Here is a 21,054-nt window from a genome sequence, read left to right on the forward strand (position 1 = left end):
TTATTGCATCCTTGAGTGTTTTTAAACTAAGACCAAAGCAAGTTACTTATATGCTTAGCTTATAAGCTATAACATACATATATTATGTATGTTACAGCATACATTGGTACATATATGTAACAAATTAACAATGCATTAAATTGATGACATTGACGACTGTCAGAATTATAAGGGTAGGGTCTGATTTCAAGTACTTAAGTACGGTTAGTATGGTGGTTATTAGCCTATTTGGCACGTAGTTTACAAGCATCACGCAAGCCAAGTTGGTATTCCGCTGAGACAATAGATCAATACGCACAAGGTCCATGGAGAGGCGCAACGTCCCCTTAACATATGACCTTGACGAGAGGAGACGTTGCAATATTGTTGTCTAAAAAATACATATTAATCTCATTAACTACATAATTAGTCTAAAATTAATTTGCATTTAATTTTTGACAACAATAATCATTGAATGTGAGGAAATAATTACTTATACATAATAAACTTACTATGAATCCCACACTCAGATATGTATAACCTTTTGTTTATAAAAAAAACAGGTTTCAATGTCACAGATGTAAAGACGCAAAAAGATGACTTTTTAAGTTCTTAGCGATCCCTATAATTTCTAACCGACTTAGCTATCTACCTATTTAGAGTGAAAATTAAGTATTCACCTAAGACGGTAGTTTAGTAGGTAGGGTATAAGAAAATAAAATTTTATCCGATTTTACTCGAATAGAAATAATGTTTACGTAACACTTTAAAGTTTCGTCACAATCAGTTCAGTAGTTTTATAGAAATAAGAAAATATAGGCGTATGAAGGTGATATGCTTAGAAAGTGCGTATTTTCTATACCTATACATATGTATTTGAAAGTTATTAGTTATAAATAATAAATTTATATTTACACTTTACCCTTAGTTCGGCAAGTAAAATAATTTTTAACTCACTTTTGTCGTGCCTAGATAAAATGTTTAGCAAATCAGCGTTACCTTCATCACAGACTAATAATAATATACTACGTATACAACCTTCATGGTAACTCGGTGACCATTGAAGTTTTAAACCGTGTGCAAGATTGGGTAGGTATTTGGCTTTGAGTTAAAACAAATCAAGGACCTAATAAAGATAGCTGAAACAAAGGTTTCATGAAAGTTCTTAATAAAATCAATACAAAAAATATTACACTTTAATAGAATAAGATGCATCCTAATTCCTAATATTGAATACTCTTTTTCAACCGAAGTTTCCTTAATTTAAATACAATATGTATAGTGTATACCTAAAATAAAAAAGACGTGTGGCATTCGGGGACTGCTGCGGTAAAGCTATTGCATAGCATGCCTTCAAGCCACGCCTCAGCTCCGCCGTGCCCGTCGGAGTGGGGAGCGTGAGGTTTTTCGTTCCGGAATTTCTGGATTCGGTCCCCGCGCTCAAGGCCCGCGATAGAAGCTATGCAATAGCTTAAAAATTAATTACTTACATCCTCCTTTTCAAAATGAATCCCTTTAGAATTTAAGTCCTTTTTACTAGAATTTAAGTACCTACATATTTTTTCAGTTCCATGAAAAATAGTAAGTAAGTAATAGTATTAACACCGGAATTATCCATTCTTCAAGATTCTACAGCCAAATACGCTGATACAGCACGATGGCAGCTCCGCATCAAAGTAGGAGAGGGGAGTGGGGACTCGGAGGTCTGACTGCTCTGACAAGGACTTTACTTCCTAGAGTCAATCAATAAAACGTGTCTTTCAGCTATGGTTCTATTCGGTCCTCTATGAAATGACCTTCACTATTACACCCTCGTACTTTTAAAACCAAACAAAAAATTTAATAGCCTGTAAATAATATATGAACTCGCTCTATGAACCATAGATAATAGATAATATGAATGGAATTCTCTATTAATATTTAATTTCTATCGGCGCGGCGTTCTCTTTTGACTACATAGGTGATGTTAATTTTTCTCAAAACATGTTGACCATATAAAGTAATATGGTTTGAATGAAAGTATGGATTAAATAATATTATTCTTATCGAAGTGATTTCACGCACACTGCATTCGCTACAAACAATATATGTACAATGTAATGAAAATGTACATATATACCTAATTGTAAAAAGTGTGTTCAGCATAATATTAAGGTTTGTAAGGTTGATAAAAAAATACATTAAACTTAGTTCTGATAACTTTATTACATTATGTGCCCAAGTCATAGAACAAAGTTTCCATTTAATATTGTTATGTTAAACCATCGGACGAAGAACAAATACGGTCGGTCGACAATTATCCTAAGATCCGGAGTTTCGTCCCATTCAATGCCTGCAAATATAATATTATTTAGATTTATCATTTAAGTTATAATCAATTTCTATTACTGCATCATAAGGACCAACAGTTTCATTAATATGCGTTACTTGATACCATAAAATGATAAATGTGTTATTTCTAGAGCAGAGGAGCAATCTATTTTATTGTACTATGGTTAAAAGATGTCATCTCCACTCTACGAAATTAGCGTGGACAGGAAACTAGCAATAGAACATGACAGATATTTGCGATATGCGTATCCGCTTACAGACAGTTGTATGTCTTCACTATTCTATCTCTAATACCAATATTATCCTCACCTTAAAGCAAAGTTAACAGATAATTATATTACCATTTATTGTCTTTATTATTTTATGAAAAAATATAAGTACCGTAAATACACATTAAAATGATCGTAGGTACATCAATCAGTTACAAATTATGGTCCTAATATATTGGCTTTCTGCCCGTGGCTTCGCATGAATGAGAAATTTCACCGAGGTGAAAAGTAGCATTTGTCATAGACAGTGGTCTACCCTCCGACTATCCTCATTCAAAAATCATTTCATAGACTCGCTCCGTTATTACGCCAGAGACAAAGAAACAAACACACTTTTGCAATAAGAATATTAGTAACGAATAACGATACACATTTTAATAAATATTCTTTCAAATGCAACCTTACACAGAGCCAGTGCCGGCGAGAGGGGGCGATGCAATATATATTTTCGCCCGGGGTGTCAGTGGCCCTTAAACCGGCACTGCACAGAGCCCCCATACACCACAAGAAGCCCCGATAATTACCGTCATCCTTAAATGCGTATCGACCCGCTTCAGCCCAGAACATGATGCGTTGAACTGCATGAGAAAGCCTCAAACTATCACAGGTATTGTTAGCATCTATGAGGCGATTTATACCCATCTAAAATATAATAAGATAATATTTACATTTAATTGAAAACCTGTATTTGAGATAATCTTATATTTTATTCACATAAAAAACTCGTCAGTTCATTTTTACAACAACCAGTTCCACTTTATCCTGTTTGCTAATTGATATTTTATCAAAAGTAAAAATGTGTCTGTGAGCCGCGGTTCCTTTGTAACAATACCTACTGCTTGGAGTTTGGAGGGTAGAAGCAATGTCATACGGAGCGTGTAAAGTGGCAACGTAGCTGCTACCCGCAACGTCTTCATCCGATCTGAAATACTTTTAACGCTGGTGACCGACATGTGAGCTGCCACGTTGCGTAGGGAACGGCCTCGAGGGACCACCAAGAAAAATGTGAGCCCGGGCGTCGCATAATTTATTTCTAATGCCTGGAAACAATTATTTGAATATGTACATCAGAGATAGCCAATACTGAAACAATTATGGCATACATTAAAAAATATTTTATTTTAGAGTATGTACTGAAATAAGGGTTTATACATATACATACATATAAGTACACAATATTAAACTTAGTGAACTGTGTTTTAACTACATGTCATTCATAGAACTAATTTTATCAAAAAATACATATTAAATATCGATTTATCTAAGGGGGCGGTTGTTGTATCAAATATCTAACGATACATATTGAAACGTGCTTCAATTTTATATTCAATTAGTTAGAGACAATGGCAACATACAGTGCATTGTTGGTCATCTTGTTGGTGTCCTATCCGCCTCGTTTAGTTGTAGCCGAATGTGACCCCAATCGTACCCCGGAACTCCACGATGAGGCAAAATTACATCAAGATGTACTGTGTGCCTATAACAGTAACTACCGTCCAGTGAAAGATCACAAAAGTACTGTTACTGTAAAAGTCCGTTTTGCATTGAAATACATCAGTTTTGACGAATTAGAAGAAACGTTCAATGTTCATAGTTGGGTGGCTATGTCTTGGAAAGACGAATTTTTGACCTGGACGCCCTCCGACTATGGTGACATAAAGGAGATCCAGGTGGAAAGTCATGAAATTTGGACGCCCCGCATGGCACTCTTTAACGCAGACGCTTCATTATATCAATCGGATTCAATTTACACTACATGTCTATTGGACAGCGACGGGACAGTTACGTGTGTGCCGCACATGGTGCACTCAGGAATATGCCGCACCTCTCTCCGCAGTTGGCCCTACGATATACAAAACTGCAGCTTTTACTTTGGCTCTTGGATGCACACCGGTCAACAAGTGAACTTTACATTTTACAGGACGCGTCCGATAGTACTGGATGATTATCAAGACGGCCCTGGTTGGAAGCTTCTTAACGTTACTAATGAATTTCTGCCAGGCGTCTATACATGCTGCCCAAATAGTTCTTATCCAATGTTGAAATACACATTTATGATGAAGAGAGAAGCCGGTGGACCTGCAGCGATCGTGATCATTCCTTCTATGGTAATCGTTCTTCTCACCCTTATTTCTCAGTTCCTAGACATTAAGGATTACACGCGACTATTTCTAATATGTTTTAGTCTTTTTGGACATTTCATGTTTCTTACAGAAATAGGATACGATATTCCGAAGCACAGTTCGGATACGCCGATTATTTTATTATTTGTTCGTGATTCTATGTTAGTTACTTTATCATCAATATTTGTAACGTTAATTTTAATGTCCTTAAGAAAACGTGTTGTGCCAGCTCCTACGTGGATCGTATCGCTGAATCGGTTGGTCAATAGTGGCCCGGGGAAGTATGTTGTTTTTACAGAATTCGATCCAAGTGAATCGAACGATATAAAAATCCTGACTGAAGAAAACGTAAGTGATGCTAATATTGATGAAAGATCTCGCATTCCTGCCGACTGGCTACAATTTGCTAACATTCTGAATAGTTTTGTATTTATTGTAACTTTTATCGTCTATTTTATACTAGTTTGTGTCTACATTCCAAAAGATGATTGAAAGATATTACGTTAAATAAATACCAGATCAAAAGTATGTCGAAAAAAAAAATAGTTTTATTCAATCTTGCAATTCATATTTAGTCATACATTAGACCGGGAGATACTGACACAAAATTTCGAGTCATTTGTAACAGGATGGCGGTTCTACAGGGGTCTTAGTACGCAATGACAAAAAGAAAAACGATGGCGTGAACGCTGGTACCGGCGGCTTAGTCGCGTGGGCGTTAGTCGAACTCGTCGGAAAATAGCGAAAGTCAAACGATTTGTAACAGTATGGCACTTATTTTTCCTGTAAGTTTGAGGATCAACAAATATAAATACAAAATTTCAAAGATCTAAGTGTTGGAAATCCTCACTTATATAAATTAATAATAAATTAAGTTTTCAAGTATAACAGCACTTTTTCCCCCTACTAGAAGTATGGCAAATATAATAATGGTCACATTTTATCAAATACTCTCCAAAAATCCAAATGCAATACTGGTACAAAAAGTTTGGCGAAATAAAAATTTTTTGCAGATTTTCGGCGGTATGGCGACCATTTGGAATCGTCCGAAAAGTATGGCATGGCGATTTTCGTAAATGGCTGCACGACGATAGTTACCTGTGCAAAAGTTAGCCTGGTACAAATGGTTGAATGATTGTTTTATTTAAATCAACACATTCGCGTCGGTATGGCGGGCTGTAAGTCACACCGGAAAAGTATGGCATGACACTACCGCCTACTACTTTTTTATGGGCTATCGGTAAATTCTAAAATTTTTGTGTTACAAATCGTTTGACTTTCGCTATTTTTCCGACGAGTTCAACAAACGCCCACGCGACTAAGACACCGGTACCAGCGTTCACACCATCATTTTTTTTTTGTCATTGCGTACTAAGACCCCTGTAGAACCGCCATCCTTGTTACAAATGACTCGAAATTTTGTGTCAGTATCTCCCGGTCTACATATTTGATATTTTTATGTGACATTTTTTGAATGCCTGAATCTCCACTTATTTTGGTTTATATGTGAGTGTGCAGTGTAATAAAATGTTCCCTAGCATTATAAGATTTAGTTATTTTAGACAATAATAATAATTAATCATTAATATGACAATAATTAAAAGGTCAATAAGTTTTGGTAAATCAAATCGAACAAGTTTCATAATTAGTATGTACGTAGGTATATTGTTCGTGCCGAAGAATTATTTTATATACCTAGTTATCTATAGCTACGTTTTGCGTACGTAAGATGATTGACGTAAGTATGTACAATTGTACATTGTACATTCGTGAAATGTGTGTGTAACGAACAAGAATTAAACGGTATTTTATAGCACAGAAAGATTAAAATATTAATAATATAGGTACTTATTGAATTATATTTATATTAACCTACTTATACTTTTTATATCTCAATAAACCTCCTAGTTAGAAGTGATTATAATATATCCTAAGGCCTATCAATTATTATGTCCATTGTTCGTCCATATAAATGGAATGAACATTTATTTTTTATTACAATTAATATATATTAAAATCTCACCTACGAGCTACGGCCCCGTAGGCCGTAGGTGAGATTACGTGCTACGTTCTACCACCCATATTGCGATGAAACATATATACAAGTAGGTACATCAAAAGTCTATATTACGAGAATCGGTATTATTACACAATATATCATACATTCATCGTAACAATATAAAACAGACACGACGCCAGCTGTAAACCAGACCACGCACTCACCTCCGCATCCCACTCGCGCAGGTCAACATATCGCATGACGTCATTGATCCGTATCATGTGCGTGGTCCGATACGGCGCGGTGTCCGTGTCTCGGAAGCGCACGGTGCCGTTGAGCAGAGTGGGCGGAGCCCGCCAGCGCGCGCGCACGTACAGCGTGGATAGCAGCACCCCGCACAAGCCTTGTGATAACTCGTCTTCGTCGAATGTGTCGCGCATGGAACCACCGGAATCCCATTCTACCTATACATTTAATATGGAAAACATAGCGCAACCTTTTGAATATTCCCTTAAAAATCCAAACATAGCACAACAATAATTATTGATCTCTATTTTTAAAATACATAATAGTTAGGTTCTATTATACCTGGGATACTATTCAACGGGATTTATTTACATATTTATCTTATCAGGAGGACTTTAGCAGTATATCATGTTAATTACAAAATGGTGCATCCCGTAGCTTCGGGGAAAATGGGTTTTGAAATTAGTAAGTATTGGATTATCGGATCCAAACGGATCATTTTTTTGAGCTCATACCTACACTGAACGATATATTGATAATTGGCACAACATCTTTAGATAAACTTATTAAAAACTTTATATGTATGTATTACTGTGCCCTGCGGTTTTACCCGTGTTGCTCTGCTCATGTTGTTCTTAGCGTGATGATTGTATAATGTATAGCCTTCCTCGATAAATGGGCTATCTAATGCTGGCCATACACCATACTTCCTATCGTCCATTCGGCATGACGCTACCGATTGGATCAGTTAGAACTGACCATGTGTGCCATACCATAATGCCAATCCACTCCCACACATGGTCAGTTCTAACTGATCCAATCGGTAGCGTCATGCCGAATGGACGATAGGAAGTATGGTGTATGGCCAGCATAACACGGAAAGAACTTTTCAAATCGGACCAACAGTTCCTGAGATTAGCGCGTTCAAACAAACAAACTCTACAACTTTGTATTATTATATTAGTACCTATAGATAAAATATCTTTAACACACGTAGGTGCACTGTTCTCAGTAAGTATAAGTTCTTGTTCCTACACTTACACAAATATTTTATTTTACTGATTTTCTTGCCTAATGTAGTTATGAAAGAAACCTCTATTAACAAAATATAATATATAACTAGAATAAAAAAATATAATATATATTAATTATTAACTAGATTATATTAGTTATAACTTTCCAATTTCTACTAAGTACATAAAGAAATGTACGATATTTACCATATGATTAAGTTTCTGGGTAAGAAGCTCAGCTGTGTCATTATTATTCAAATAACTTATATTCATTCTCAGCGCAGACGCAGCTCCTTCGAGGAATCTTCTGCTTACTTTAAGATCACTTTTCAGAACTAATCTCGTAGCGTAGCGGAACTTAAGATCACCGTCTGATACAGGAAGCCAGGATAATACATCGTTTAGGATCTCTACCTTTTCCTACAATTAAGTTCTATTAGTTGAAAAAAAAAACAAGTCGGGTTCGTAGAAAATATTAAGTATAAAAAGTACGTAGAAACTGAATAGATTTTATAGATATTATTATATATTTATAGGCATCTTTTCTAAAATTTAGAAATGAATATGTACTACTGAATCTCAGGAATAGCCTATAGCCTTCCTCGATAAATGGGCTATTTTTCAAATCGGTCTAGTACCTACTTCATGAGATTAGCGCGTTCAAACAAACAAACTCATAAGCTTTTATATTGTGTAGTATAGATTACATTATAAACTCCAGATACATTTATCTGTTGTTAGTTTTGATACCTACCTGTTCGGTGGCAATAAATCCAGTACATTTATCAATTTCTGCTCTTGTAGCAGGGTCAACTTCTGTAGACAGCGCTATCAATGCTATCTGGAGAAATAAACTGGATACCATGAAACTGATCCCGTTTAATTTGCGCTCTGGCGGGCTTATTGACGAAAGTGTTGCATATGTCGTCTAAAATATTTTAAGTATATAGTATAATAATTAATCCTACTTTTGTTATTTATAAAATATAGGTCAAAATTATATGGTCGATAACTCAACCGCGACAAGCATGAAACACACAATTTTTTAAATGTTCTAAGAAATAGTTATATTTATATTTTATATAAGTTTCAATTATAATAATTCATAGCATTCTGAGATATGTCAGTTATTGGCCAACTAACTATTATTAAAAATCAATTTTTTTTGGATAGGTAAATGATAAAATTTTCAATAGCAATAGTTAAGTAAGTTGAAATTTATCGGTAGGTACCGGTTCGATACTTTTAAACTTACGCCATAAAACGTTCGTTGAAGATGATCCAAAGCATGAATAAACTTTGTTAGAACGTAAACTTTTCTTGAGGGATGCCCACTCCTAGTCCGGTACGCCAAGGTTGACGCATTCCCAGTCTTCATATTATTATTATTAAACATATTATCATAAGGTGGTGTAACATTTTTTGAACGGAGTTCACTATATAACCCTTTATTTACATGTTTCTCTTGTAAAAGTCGATTAATATTTTCATTTCCTGTTTTTAAAGGGTGACCCAGAAATCCATTAACATCATTCGCTACTCTTTGATGTATTTTCTCTTCCGTTGATTTAATACGGTTTTTTATAGGAGATTCAAAACTGCGACGGGAATTTTGGAACCCCACGTTAAGTTTGTGTTTAGCTACAGGTAAAGTGTGATAGTTATTTTCACAACTATTCCACATATTATTAGAGAAGCAAAGTTTAGGTCCATTTTGACCGTGTGCACTCAAAGGCGTTACTAAACCTGGAAAAGTATATCCTGGGATTCGCACCTGATAATTTGGTATCAACTCTAAAGATAACACACACAGTTGAATCAGCAAATTTGTAATAACTACTAACGAAGCTTTACGAGTCATGCTTGCTTGGAATCAATCAATGACTATTTGTAACAATTCATTTGTTTCGCTTGTCGAACATATTATTGAATTTTTATTACATAGAAGTCTTAAGCAATTTTTAAATATTAATCCACGCACTGATTGTTTATTATTTAAGGTTGGGAAAAGTGGTCAACGAAAGGCAGAGTAACTTGTCTGTGTATTAAAATTACGTGCACCACGACGCAAGTCGCGAGCTCTTATCAAACTGTTACATTTTCCATGCACATCTGTAGAAAATATACTTGGTTCCGCAATATTAAGTGGCTCCTTAATTTCGCGCGATACTCATGAACTACTAATTAATGTGCCATGGCTAATTAGTTATTAATAAATTAAATGACCATACTATAATTTTACCTTCAATTTTCCATTCTGATTAATTAAGACTTAACAAAGGCAGATACAACGTTCTCGTTTGATATGAAGCTTATTGTGAGAATATTCATAGGTTGGTTTTTTATTTATACTCCAGACAAATGTCGTTTTTTTAACAAAAATTATAGCTAAGAATGGATGATCCGCTTTTAATTCTTCTGAATAGTCTAAAGATAAGGCCACCAAACCAGCAACTGCAAATATTAATATGCCCAAATTATATTTTATGAAATTCTGCTTTTATTTTCTTTTATTCTATTCTAGTTTATTATTTTCCTAATTCCACTTTTAGTCTGTATTGTTAAATAAATGACAATAATGAATAATAATGATGTCAAGAAAACCTACTTACTTCTACTAATGAATTGCATATTTACATGTAACACATCTATGAAACAAAGTACCTACTTATATCTACTAAGTATTTACTAGTAGGTACATAATTTCATTTCATGCATGGCATCAAGTTCATTTTTAAATTAAATTAAAAAGAGCCAATTTATTACTGACTAGCTGTGCTTCGCCTGTTGGTCTTAGCGTTATGAATTATGATATATAATAGCCTTCCTCGATAAATGGGCTATCTAACACCGAAAGAATTTTGCACATCGAACAAACAAAAAAACTCTTCAGCTTTACAATAGATATGTATTAAGTAGGTATAACGATGAATATAGCATTGAAATAAAACTCAATATCTTTTAATAAATAATTTATTTTATATAATTATATATATCTTCTAACATACAAAAATAATACTTTTTAAAACTGTATAATAATGAAAACATTTGTAAAATACATAAAGTTCATCTTAAATTATAAGTAGTTAAGTAACTTAATAGTAAATATAATAATTTCCTTTAATATTGTCATTATAAGCACTTTACAATTGGGACGGTTTTGTAAGTCACGCTAATGTTCGAATTGAGAGCAGCGACAGACGTGACAAGAAATTTATCAAGAAATTACAAACCAAGAAACATTTATAAATGCACATTAAAAACCGCATAAGTTTTTTCAAACATTGAGTTACTACTACAGTATGAGTAATAAAAGTAAGTAAATAATAAAGTCATTTTCTATAATGTAATGAAATTGTTACCTTATTGGTTTACAATAAGATTGAATTACATAGCATTACGTAGATAGCTGAATACAAAAGTTAGGTGACGCGTTTTCGTATGTGTAGCTTCTACTATAGTAGTAAGCCAATGTTTTCATCGGCAGTAAACAAAGTATGGCTTCACTTTCCGCGATGGGTTGCGGTAAAGTAGATAGCATCATCGACAAGAATCACAGCCAAGAATGGTCGGTCTGCAGTGAAGAAAATTTCTTCAGGTTCACCGATAATCGCTGAACACATAGCGATTGACATAACTGTAAATGCAAATAGAGCCATCATGTTTAATTTTGCGGTGACGACATTTGCGCAATACATATAATTAGTAATTTTTCAATTAATTACATTTGCTTTTGAACATTTTAAATGTGACGTTAATAATAAAATAAACTAAGATTAAATGTTGCATTACTAACAATTTGTACTTGGTAACATTCAAGAAATCAATTTACAGTAACACAAAGCTTACATATAACATCATATAGAGACATAACAAAAGCGACGTACATAAACACATTTTTGTGAAGATCGTGCCAGGCGTAGGTAATATAACATTGCATAATTGATGATAAGGACAAAAAAGCAAGTTTGCAAACAAATTGACTGAACAATACATAAAATGAAAATAAATAGCATCTATTCTCTCTATTATAGAAGTTTTATTTTTTGTGCTACTAAATTGTGAGAGTTAAGGCGCGTATTTTAGGAAGTAAATTTAAATCTCAAAATCTCATAGGCAGTCTAGTTTCATATAGCTTACTGCTTAAGGCTTTTGTATTCTCTGTGGCATAAATTAATCTCGATTAATATTTATGTTTATGTATGTATTATACATTATGAATATTGCTTCATTTTCCGCGATGCATAGCAGTGAAGAAGATTACGCGATCAATAATAATCGCACACAAGAACGGATGGTTGGCCGTGAAAATTATTCCTCCAGCTAAGAAATCATCTATAGATTCTACCACCATGCAGAACGCTGGAAATGTCATAGATCCATGATATTATAATGGCGACATGAATACTTAAAAAAAAAATTAAACGAAAAATATAAAAAGAAAATCAATATAAAATTTAAATTCTATAGTTACATATTTGAACAGCATTTCTATAACATGCCCGAAATCGTTAATATTATTTATAAATTTGATGCTGGAAGCGGCAATTTTTTGTATTACTATAAGAAAATAAACATAAAAATCTACTTTCCATTTAAGCAAATTTTACAAAGACACCGAATTTATTGCAATTATTTGTGCATGTTAATGGTAACCTAAGTTGTGACTTGTGTTACTATGAAATAGGTATGAAAGTGAAACCAACATATCTAATAACAAATGATATATAATTTAGATTTTAAATAAATTTCTGTTTAAAAATACAATACTGGGAACTTTTTAACATTAACAGCTTAAAATATAAGCAAACTTAATACCTATTAAAACAATAACGTTTTTTATTTTTTAATTATGTATAATATTATATTGTTAATATGTTATTATAGCAGTAAATGTTTATAAATGCACATTTTTAAACCATAAAATATTCGACTTATAATGAACTGACATAATATTGTCCTCACTTTCTGTGATGCGTAACCAAAAAGAATATCATGCCATTGACAAGTATCACAGACAAGAACCTTCGCTCTATCATGGATACAAAAACATAATTGAACAAGATTCGTAGTTTCCGTTTAAACATTACAAAAGCGTGATTGAATATTCATGTACATAATATTATATTTGATAAAATATTATTGATTATTGAAAAAACATTTAACAAGTAAATTCGTAAAAAAAATGATGATGAAAGTGATTAGAAAGAGCGAATAGTGGCAGTGAAATAAAACACATTGTCCGTTTGAATGATTGCTAAGAACGGTCGGTCTGCGGTGAAGGTTTCCACAGGATTCGGCGATATCATAGCGCAATAAGCAACCGCTACTAACGCTGTAAACAACAATACAGTAAACACCCTTTATTTTTTAAGAATTCAGATAAAAGGATTTGACTTGCAGGTGTGAAAATGGTGTGTCGTTTTTCGTAGTCAAAGAAACCACCTTACAAGCGTAGAGGAGAAGAGGTGTTGAAATGGCATGTGAAATTAATTACGAAAAAATTGTGCTTTTAGGATGAAAAATGTAAAACATATAACTTAAATGGAAAACAAACATCTAAATAATTTGAAGAAAACACTAACATAGGTATAATTTTTATCTTTTAATAATGGTAGTTGCAATTAAAACTAAAGAAAATTACAGTATTACGATTCTTACATAAAACAGGCAAAAATTGTTTTTTTTTTTGTTTATGGCTACCAAAATTTCTTAATAATAAGGTTAACATGGCGTATATTACTTTATGCGTATTATTAATATTGAACATATAGGCATACTAGTATATGAATGTTTTAAATGTATAAGTATGTATATTAAACGTTGAATGTGATCCGCATCACTTGGCGCGGTAGTGTCCGATGAAGAGCGTCGTCCTAGCGGCGTCCAAGAGCGCGTAGAGGAAGGGTCGGTCGGCGCGGAATTCCATCGGCGGCATCGGTGCACACCGCATCATCATCACCATGCCTGTGGAGCACGGCACAAGCGCTACAGCTCGGTGCGCGGCGCGCGCGCGGTGTGAGCGCGGCCGGGCGCGAAGCTCGCGACCAGCGCCACGTGGCGCCGCACGAGCACGCACCACAGCGCGCGCCGCGAGACCGCGAACTCTACGGGCGGCTCTTGCACCATGCGCCGCGTGCGGACCGCGCCCGCTGGACACCGCACGCACACAACCCACATTTAGATATCTACCGTGTACACACCACTCACACCGAGCCACCAAGCACATACAATGCGCGACTTATTCGCTAGACATATTCCCAATTAAAACCTAAATTATCCAGATTGATAGCGTAATTTAATATTATTCACACGAACTATAACTATCATGTATAATTTTGAATTTTGTCTAAATTTATTTTGGACGGAGAAAATTGAAACCTAATTGCTACAGTGATGGAGTGAGGAGATCACAGAGTAAAAGTATGTGCAAATTTTATAAGGGTTAGTCACTCTTATTTTTATCTTTAGCATACAACCTGTTTTCTAAAGTCACATATCCAGAAAATTAGTTGGGTGAAAGATGATAAGAAATGCTTGTTTATAGGTTATTCATGCAATTTTGACACAATATTAATTTAATAACAGCCAATATAAGTGAAATTATAACAACATTTCCCGCATAACATGCTTAGTCGTAATTTACAAAAATAATAAAAAATCTAAAAACGTTTAAGGGTAATCTGTTTCTAATAGTTTTTTGACATGGACTAGTTTTTTAACTACGCAACTAATTAGGTTTCTTTGTCTACTACTATGATTCTAATGGAAAGATAACATGTACACCAAAATAATATAAAAACAACCATATTTTTAAACACATACCTGTAGCGGCTGCGGCTTCAGCACCTTCCTCATTGACTTCAATGAATGCCTTTTGAACAGCAGTCGATACATACAAGAGTTCACCGTTGTCCAATAATTTGTTAATACCCGAGTTACCGCTGTCGAAAATAGATGAAATTCCGAGCTGAAATTATAGTTGATCGTCACTAGAGTATATTATGTAATCGTTACGTGTGCACAAGCGATTATTCCGTAAATATTGCAGATATCAAAAAACTTTCAATTGATATCGAAAGTACTTAACCTAATGAGTAAAATGGCCATAATAAATTAAAAAAAATAAAACGACAAATATCCAATTGCCGAAAATCTGTATCTACAAATTACAATCGATAGCGTATTTTGTTTGGATTACAATACTATTTTACGGGTTCCGTAAAATAACTATTACTTATCTTTAGCAACTATTACATATCTATAGTAATTATTACGGGCATATGTGCGGGTCAAATTTTTGGTTAATAATTTAAATTTAAATGTAGGTAAGTTTAAATTTGAAAGGTTGCGAATTTCGGGTAATTTTTTAAATCTTTGAAATCTTTGTGTGGTACATATCAAAGTATATAATTATGTAGTTTCATGTTTATTATTACAAGTATCAGTTACATATCAGTTTAAAAACTATTCCATTATCCATATCTAGCCCAACATTCACATTAAATATAATACGTCAGAGAATTATTGTTATTGAATGAAGTCTGTTAAAAACGGAAACTGGTACATAATCATCGATCCTTCAGTTTTTTTAATGGAAATCAACATGCCAGATTAATCTATCGAATTACATATTATCAAATGTGTAAAATCAATGTAAACATTTAAATATGTATATAGTACCTACTTCGTATTCAGATATATGTAGTTATTTCTAGGCATCAATTATTATAATTTATAATTACATATTTAAATAAGCTAAAATAAAACCTAATTATCCGGCCGGGTGTAAATACCAAAAGTAATGACTCAAAGCTATTTTCGAAGAATTCATCATTATATGTAAACACATTTCAAATACTTGGTAAATACCAATATGTATTAAAGAATTTGTGTAATCAGTGCAGACCACTTGATAACATTGATAAGCTATCACGCTATTCTGGTCATTTTTCAGGAAAGTTATTGATTTTTATATGATGTTAAATTTCAGTATGTTTCTTGGAATATGTTACCTCTTTTAATTAATAAAATCGAAGTTAATGTGGGGTCTTTTATTTTAAAATAGGCTATTGATTTTGATGAAGCTTTATTATATCTCAGTGTGGTTCAAAAGCTAATTTTGCATAATTTAAAAAGAGCGTGTGTGCCGAGCACACGTGTCAGAAGTGAAACTTCTTTGTCAAGATTCAAACATGCCAAAATCGTCGCCTTACTCCATGACGTGATGGTATTGCCATGACGCGACCTTGAAATTTTACTCTCAACGCGCCTTTGGAAGTTTTACTTCAAAAACATATGTTGTAATTTTAAAGTTTCTACAAATTAATATAATATTCAATTCATTAAAAATACAATTGCAACCTCATTACGAATTTATGAAACTTACCTTAGGCAGAAGCTCATTAAGATTGATTTCAGATTCAATCTTAAACTTGGGAATGTTCACACGGACTTTAGTTTCCATCATTCTGTCCAACTCGCCCATGAGATCAAAACCATCGGCCAATTTCTTTAAAACACCATCCAAGCCATTTATTTCCTTAGGCAATACAATAAGCATGCTTGCTTCATTTCCTACATAGTCCATACGAAGGAACTAGAAAAAAAAAGTTAAATTAAATGAAAAAAAAAAAGAATGACAATTGCAAATGAACTGATAAATAGGTATTTTTATCCTTATCATGGTAATTAAACATAAAACAAATAGGAATGTGGGACTGATACACAATGATTTGACACCTTATCTGCCTTAGTAATGGATTTGTCATACAAAAGTATGTTTTTCCAATTTTAACACCACACTCATCCATTTGCGAAACATGTATTTACATTTGACCTTCATAACATTAATTTTCACTTTAATTTTGAAACACTCATTTCTTTGTAATATCTCAAATGTAAAAACAATGTTATTTGTTTGGATAAAATGAAATAGCACAGCCCCATATGCTTCTATTTGCGGGCTTCGTTTAAATTATTATCAGTAAATGTTAGCGTTGGCAGTAATCCAAGAAATTCGTGTTTATTTTTTTAGAATATTTCAATACCTGCACTCCAAGCTCAGGGCTTTCACCATACATGAACTTGTCTTCCAAATACATCATCGGAACATCCACAGTGGTTGACTCATCAATATGGAAAGGCTGATCTATGGTGTTGGCCGCATCAAATTGCTTTCTCCATGTTCCCTGATGAAAAAGAATAAAATAAGCATTCTATTTTCAGGTCAATTTATAAAAAAGTACTAAAAGAAATAAAAATCTTCTTAATTTTTTAAATCACCATTGCAATATAAACATTCTCTTATATTGTGCATGATCATAATAACAACAATCAATACACAAATAAAGATCAATAACAATGCAACATTATTTCTTCTATATAGAGTATGAAAATATATCTACAAATGGTTTAAATAATTGAGATGAATGCACAATAATCTCACCTTAAAGAACAATGCATTGACAAGGACAAGACGAGTATCACTGTTGACGCTGTCTGGTTTTAATAGATCCTTGATGCGGTTATTGGTCTTGCCCTCCACCTGTATAATATTTATTAATGATTATTAATATAGTAAAGAAAAAACATGACAATATGTAAGAGTTTGTGTATGAGAATGTGAAAACAATACTTGAACATTTTTTTACAAAGTAATTTCCTGTAATTGTTAAAAGGTTTTTTAACAACCTTAGAGGTGTACAAATAAACGAGGTCATGCAAATAATAATTGTTTTACCTTGTTGAAGTTAGGGTGACTAATATTAAGTACCAAATAAATACTAGTGGGTTTTTCTTATTAGCAATATTTACGAAAAATACAAGATTTTGTGGATGTACATTTTGTATGTTTTCTTACATTTAAAAATAAACATACCCATTTATTTATCTCACTGCATGCAGCAGAACTTTCAGCGAAGTTCAATTTATCAAGTCCAGCATCAAATACTTTAACAGCATCATTTTTTAGCTCTGGATTTAAATCATAGCCTCCTTCTTGGATGTAAACTTTATTGGCTACATTTAGAGTAACACCTTTGATAGATTTCAGTTTTGTAGACAGACCAGAAAATGATGAGCGAATCTAAAAATATAAAATGAATCAGTCACATAAAAAATGAATACAGTTTTGAATTTTTTAAAATCATTACTAAAGAATAAAATAAAAATGTTTTAACTACATAATAAAATAAGAATTCAATTAAATTATCCATTATTGCAAATAATTTTATCAATGTGATAAAAATTAAATTTAGATAAGACAACAATTATAACATTTCTCAGCATTATTCAGATTCATGGAACTGGACAGTATATATGAATTCTTCTATAAAATAAGATAAGTACTTACAGCGTCATCGCTAGGAATTCCAAGTGATTGAAGTAATTCTGCGTGGGAAGGGTCATTTGCTCCTAAAGCAAGCAGTGCCAGTACAAATTCAGCAGATAGTGGACTAGCCACTACACTGCTTCCCTTTTCCAATTCCTATAAATAAATACTATTTATAATACTCTTACCAAAAAAAATTTTCAATCTCAGTTTTTTTTTTACTATTTGTATCATACTTACATTACAAAACTTTGCAGAAAATTGGGCGATGGATGAGGACAACGCTTTGGAATCCATTATTGATGATATCACTGGCTTTAAAAATACTGTTAAAACTGAAATGTAACAAAAATCACTCAATTATCAATTATTATTAGAATGCGGCTTTTTTAACTAATACAATAGAACACGATAACTATATTATAAACCCCAACGGATGAAACGTCCGCCTACCTCGACAATAACCATGTACAATACAAATATCGATTACCGGCGACGCTATATTTTTATTCAACCCAAGCAAAACGAAAACTAATGACGCACTGATGATATCATTCCCAATTCTAACCTAAGTAGCGCTAGACAGTAGACCCGTAGGATATCAGGGTCTGATAATGGTTAAAATTGTTTAATGTAATGGAATAAAGAAATAAAAATAATTACACAAAACACCGCGCAACCGCATTGACGAACGACTTGAAACAGCTATTAACTGATATGTGATAACAGCTGTAAATAACAAATGTTTCTAGTAAATAAGTTATCAATAATGATTAATGACTATTATCATACCTTACTTTTAGCCTTTATGTATATATGTACAGTGTTTAAAATGGTTTTTCATCCATACATATAGGTATTGTTAATTATTGTAATAAGTTAAATGAAATAAGAAATTACGTATGTATGACAACAAATTACAAAATAAACAGAAAGTACGCGCCGCGAAAGAAGTTCCCAGGTGGTAAAAGGCCATGAAAAAAAACGTCAATGGACTATGACGGCCTATGTCATAGGTGTCCTCTAGCCTCTAGGTGTCACTTTCATTTTAAAATTTATTTTGACTTCATTTCATCACAGAATACATAATTGATAGTAGCAAATGGCGGCAAATGTTTGCTTATTATACTCGTGGTTTACTCAGATTCAAGCTCAGATTAATAATTTGTTTGAATTGAATTATGACGTCACAAAACGGCGCAGAATCATTCCTAAACATTTCCTAAATAATCTTGTAACATCGCATCATTACAATATATATGTATCAATTAATGGTATTATAATATATCAATGAATAGTCACCGCTTTATGTCGCCGTATTATAAGAGCTAGCGCGCACGAGCAACTTTGTCTCCGCAACTATTTTGTCTCTCCCATATGGGGAGTTACGTCGCTACGTGCGCGCACTTTCATACTAGCCCATGGGTGAAGAGACAAAATAGTTGCGGCGACAAAATAGTTGCGGAGACAAAGTTGCTCGTGTGCGCTGGCTCTTATACTACGGCCACACTCGTGATATGCCAATAATTATTGCCACAACTTTAACAACACCTAGGTGAAGAGGTGTAACCACGACTTATGGCCATAATTCTACAATGCCAATCAATATGACAAATGGCGGTAGGCAATAGCTCCGGCGGCGGTATTCTTTCGCACATCAAAGAAGATTACCGCCGTAATTATTGCGTATGCGGCCACACTACCGTTTGTCCAGTGTGCAATATGAGCTCACCGGCGACGCACGTATCGACCGACATGGAGTGGTCAAATGAAAAAGACCTCGATGGTGCAAATTTTAGGAATTCTTGGAATTCTTCTCTTTGGGATCTTGGGGATACCCAACAGAAGAACTATAAACATCGCAGTGTACACAATGATGCGTGGTGTCGGATCAAACAAAATTTATCATTTCCAAGTACAATAGATGATTTGAAAAAGAAAAAATCCTTTTTAAAAAGAAAGAATCCTTGATGAATTATTACAGAAACCATATTATATATTAATTATTAACTAATATTTTTTTGCTGCGGTAAATGCCAATAATTACCGACATATCTAGGTAAACTGTAGTGTAACCACACCAGTTCATGCAGTAATTTAGACGGTAATTTAATGCCATAATTATTGCCGTAACAGCCCGGTAGACGGTAAGGTACTGTGGCCGTAGCATTAGCGTTAGCCAAGAAGCATAATATATTATCTAAGGGCGTATTCAGAAAGAAAGCTTGAAACTTATAAGCGCTTATCGGCGCTTGTCAGCGCTGGTAACCCGCGCAGGAAAATATATGAACATGACAAGCGCCGATAAGCGCTTATAAGTTTCAGGCTTTCTTTCTGAATACGCCCTAATACACTGGAGATTTCAGTATGAACTATGAACATTAACTTGTAACAAGAAAATATGACCTTGAATGACGCCTTTATGTTTTTTTATCCCTTTCACACCTAACTTGCCAAGTTAGAAATAAACTGAATATAATCTAACAAGAATCTAACCAATCAAGGTTCCAAGTCGATAGAATAATTTGGATAATGTACAGAAAAATAATACCTACTTTATCATACTGTAAGTATGCAATTTATTATTTACATCGGATGACAATCTCGCGGGCTCGCGGGCTGCGGGCATCTATGACGATTAGATGTATTAAATAAATAGTTAGTTACCTACTTTATAAAACACGATGATACCTAATTATTTCTTAATTTTCTAAGATTTGTACTTGGAATATCGGTAAGAAGCTATTAATAATTTACAAAA

The 21,054-nt window shown here is 33.6% G+C and overlaps 4 protein-coding genes across 10 annotated transcripts in view; 1 reads left to right on the plus strand and 3 right to left on the minus strand.

The window, feature by feature from the left end:
* LOC149909522 (S-formylglutathione hydrolase) overlaps positions 1-21,054 on the minus strand; it is a 120,820-nt gene that overhangs the window by 34,135 nt on the left and 65,631 nt on the right. The gene's annotated exons all lie outside the window — the stretch shown is intronic.
* On the minus strand, positions 2,177-10,007 carry LOC149909527 (serpin B12-like). The gene is made up of 7 exons (XM_090119539.1): positions 9,216-10,007; positions 8,715-8,888; positions 8,168-8,380; positions 6,926-7,165; positions 3,416-3,619; positions 3,104-3,221; positions 2,177-2,311 (listed from the first exon to the last, which is right to left on the minus strand). Exons 1-7 carry the CDS (start codon positions 9,819-9,821, stop codon positions 2,202-2,204), a joined length of 1,665 nt encoding a protein of 554 aa, XP_089975665.1. The 5' UTR covers positions 9,822-10,007; the 3' UTR covers positions 2,177-2,201.
* Positions 3,632-5,756, plus strand: LOC149909528 (acetylcholine receptor subunit alpha-like). Its single transcript, XM_090119540.1, has one exon. The coding sequence runs from the start codon at positions 3,923-3,925 to the stop codon at positions 5,192-5,194; it is 1,272 nt and encodes a 423-aa protein (XP_089975666.1). The 5' UTR covers positions 3,632-3,922; the 3' UTR covers positions 5,195-5,756.
* Positions 10,916-19,260, minus strand: LOC149909529 (antichymotrypsin-2-like). Of its 7 annotated transcripts, none has more exons than XM_090119542.1 (9): positions 18,957-19,091; positions 18,534-18,628; positions 18,315-18,449; positions 17,841-18,047; positions 17,409-17,507; positions 17,011-17,151; positions 16,350-16,559; positions 14,786-14,930; positions 10,916-11,597 (listed from the first exon to the last, which is right to left on the minus strand). In XM_090119542.1, the coding sequence occupies exons 1-9, from the start codon at positions 18,976-18,978 to the stop codon at positions 11,464-11,466; spliced, it is 1,188 nt and encodes a 395-aa protein (XP_089975668.1). In that variant the 5' UTR covers positions 18,979-19,091; the 3' UTR covers positions 10,916-11,463. The 7 variants fall into 7 exon arrangements, with proteins under 7 accessions (XP_089975668.1, XP_089975671.1, XP_089975670.1 ...); XM_090119545.1 differs by lacking the exon at positions 10,916-11,597 and adding an exon at positions 12,026-12,322; XM_090119544.1 differs by lacking the exon at positions 10,916-11,597 and adding an exon at positions 12,026-13,295.

This window comes from Colias eurytheme, chromosome 3 (genome assembly GCF_061535395.1).
Source record: "Colias eurytheme isolate Ceu_HAF_F1 chromosome 3, ilColEury1 Martin Lab GWU primary, whole genome shotgun sequence".
Classification (NCBI taxonomy): domain Eukaryota; kingdom Metazoa; phylum Arthropoda; class Insecta; order Lepidoptera; family Pieridae; genus Colias; species Colias eurytheme.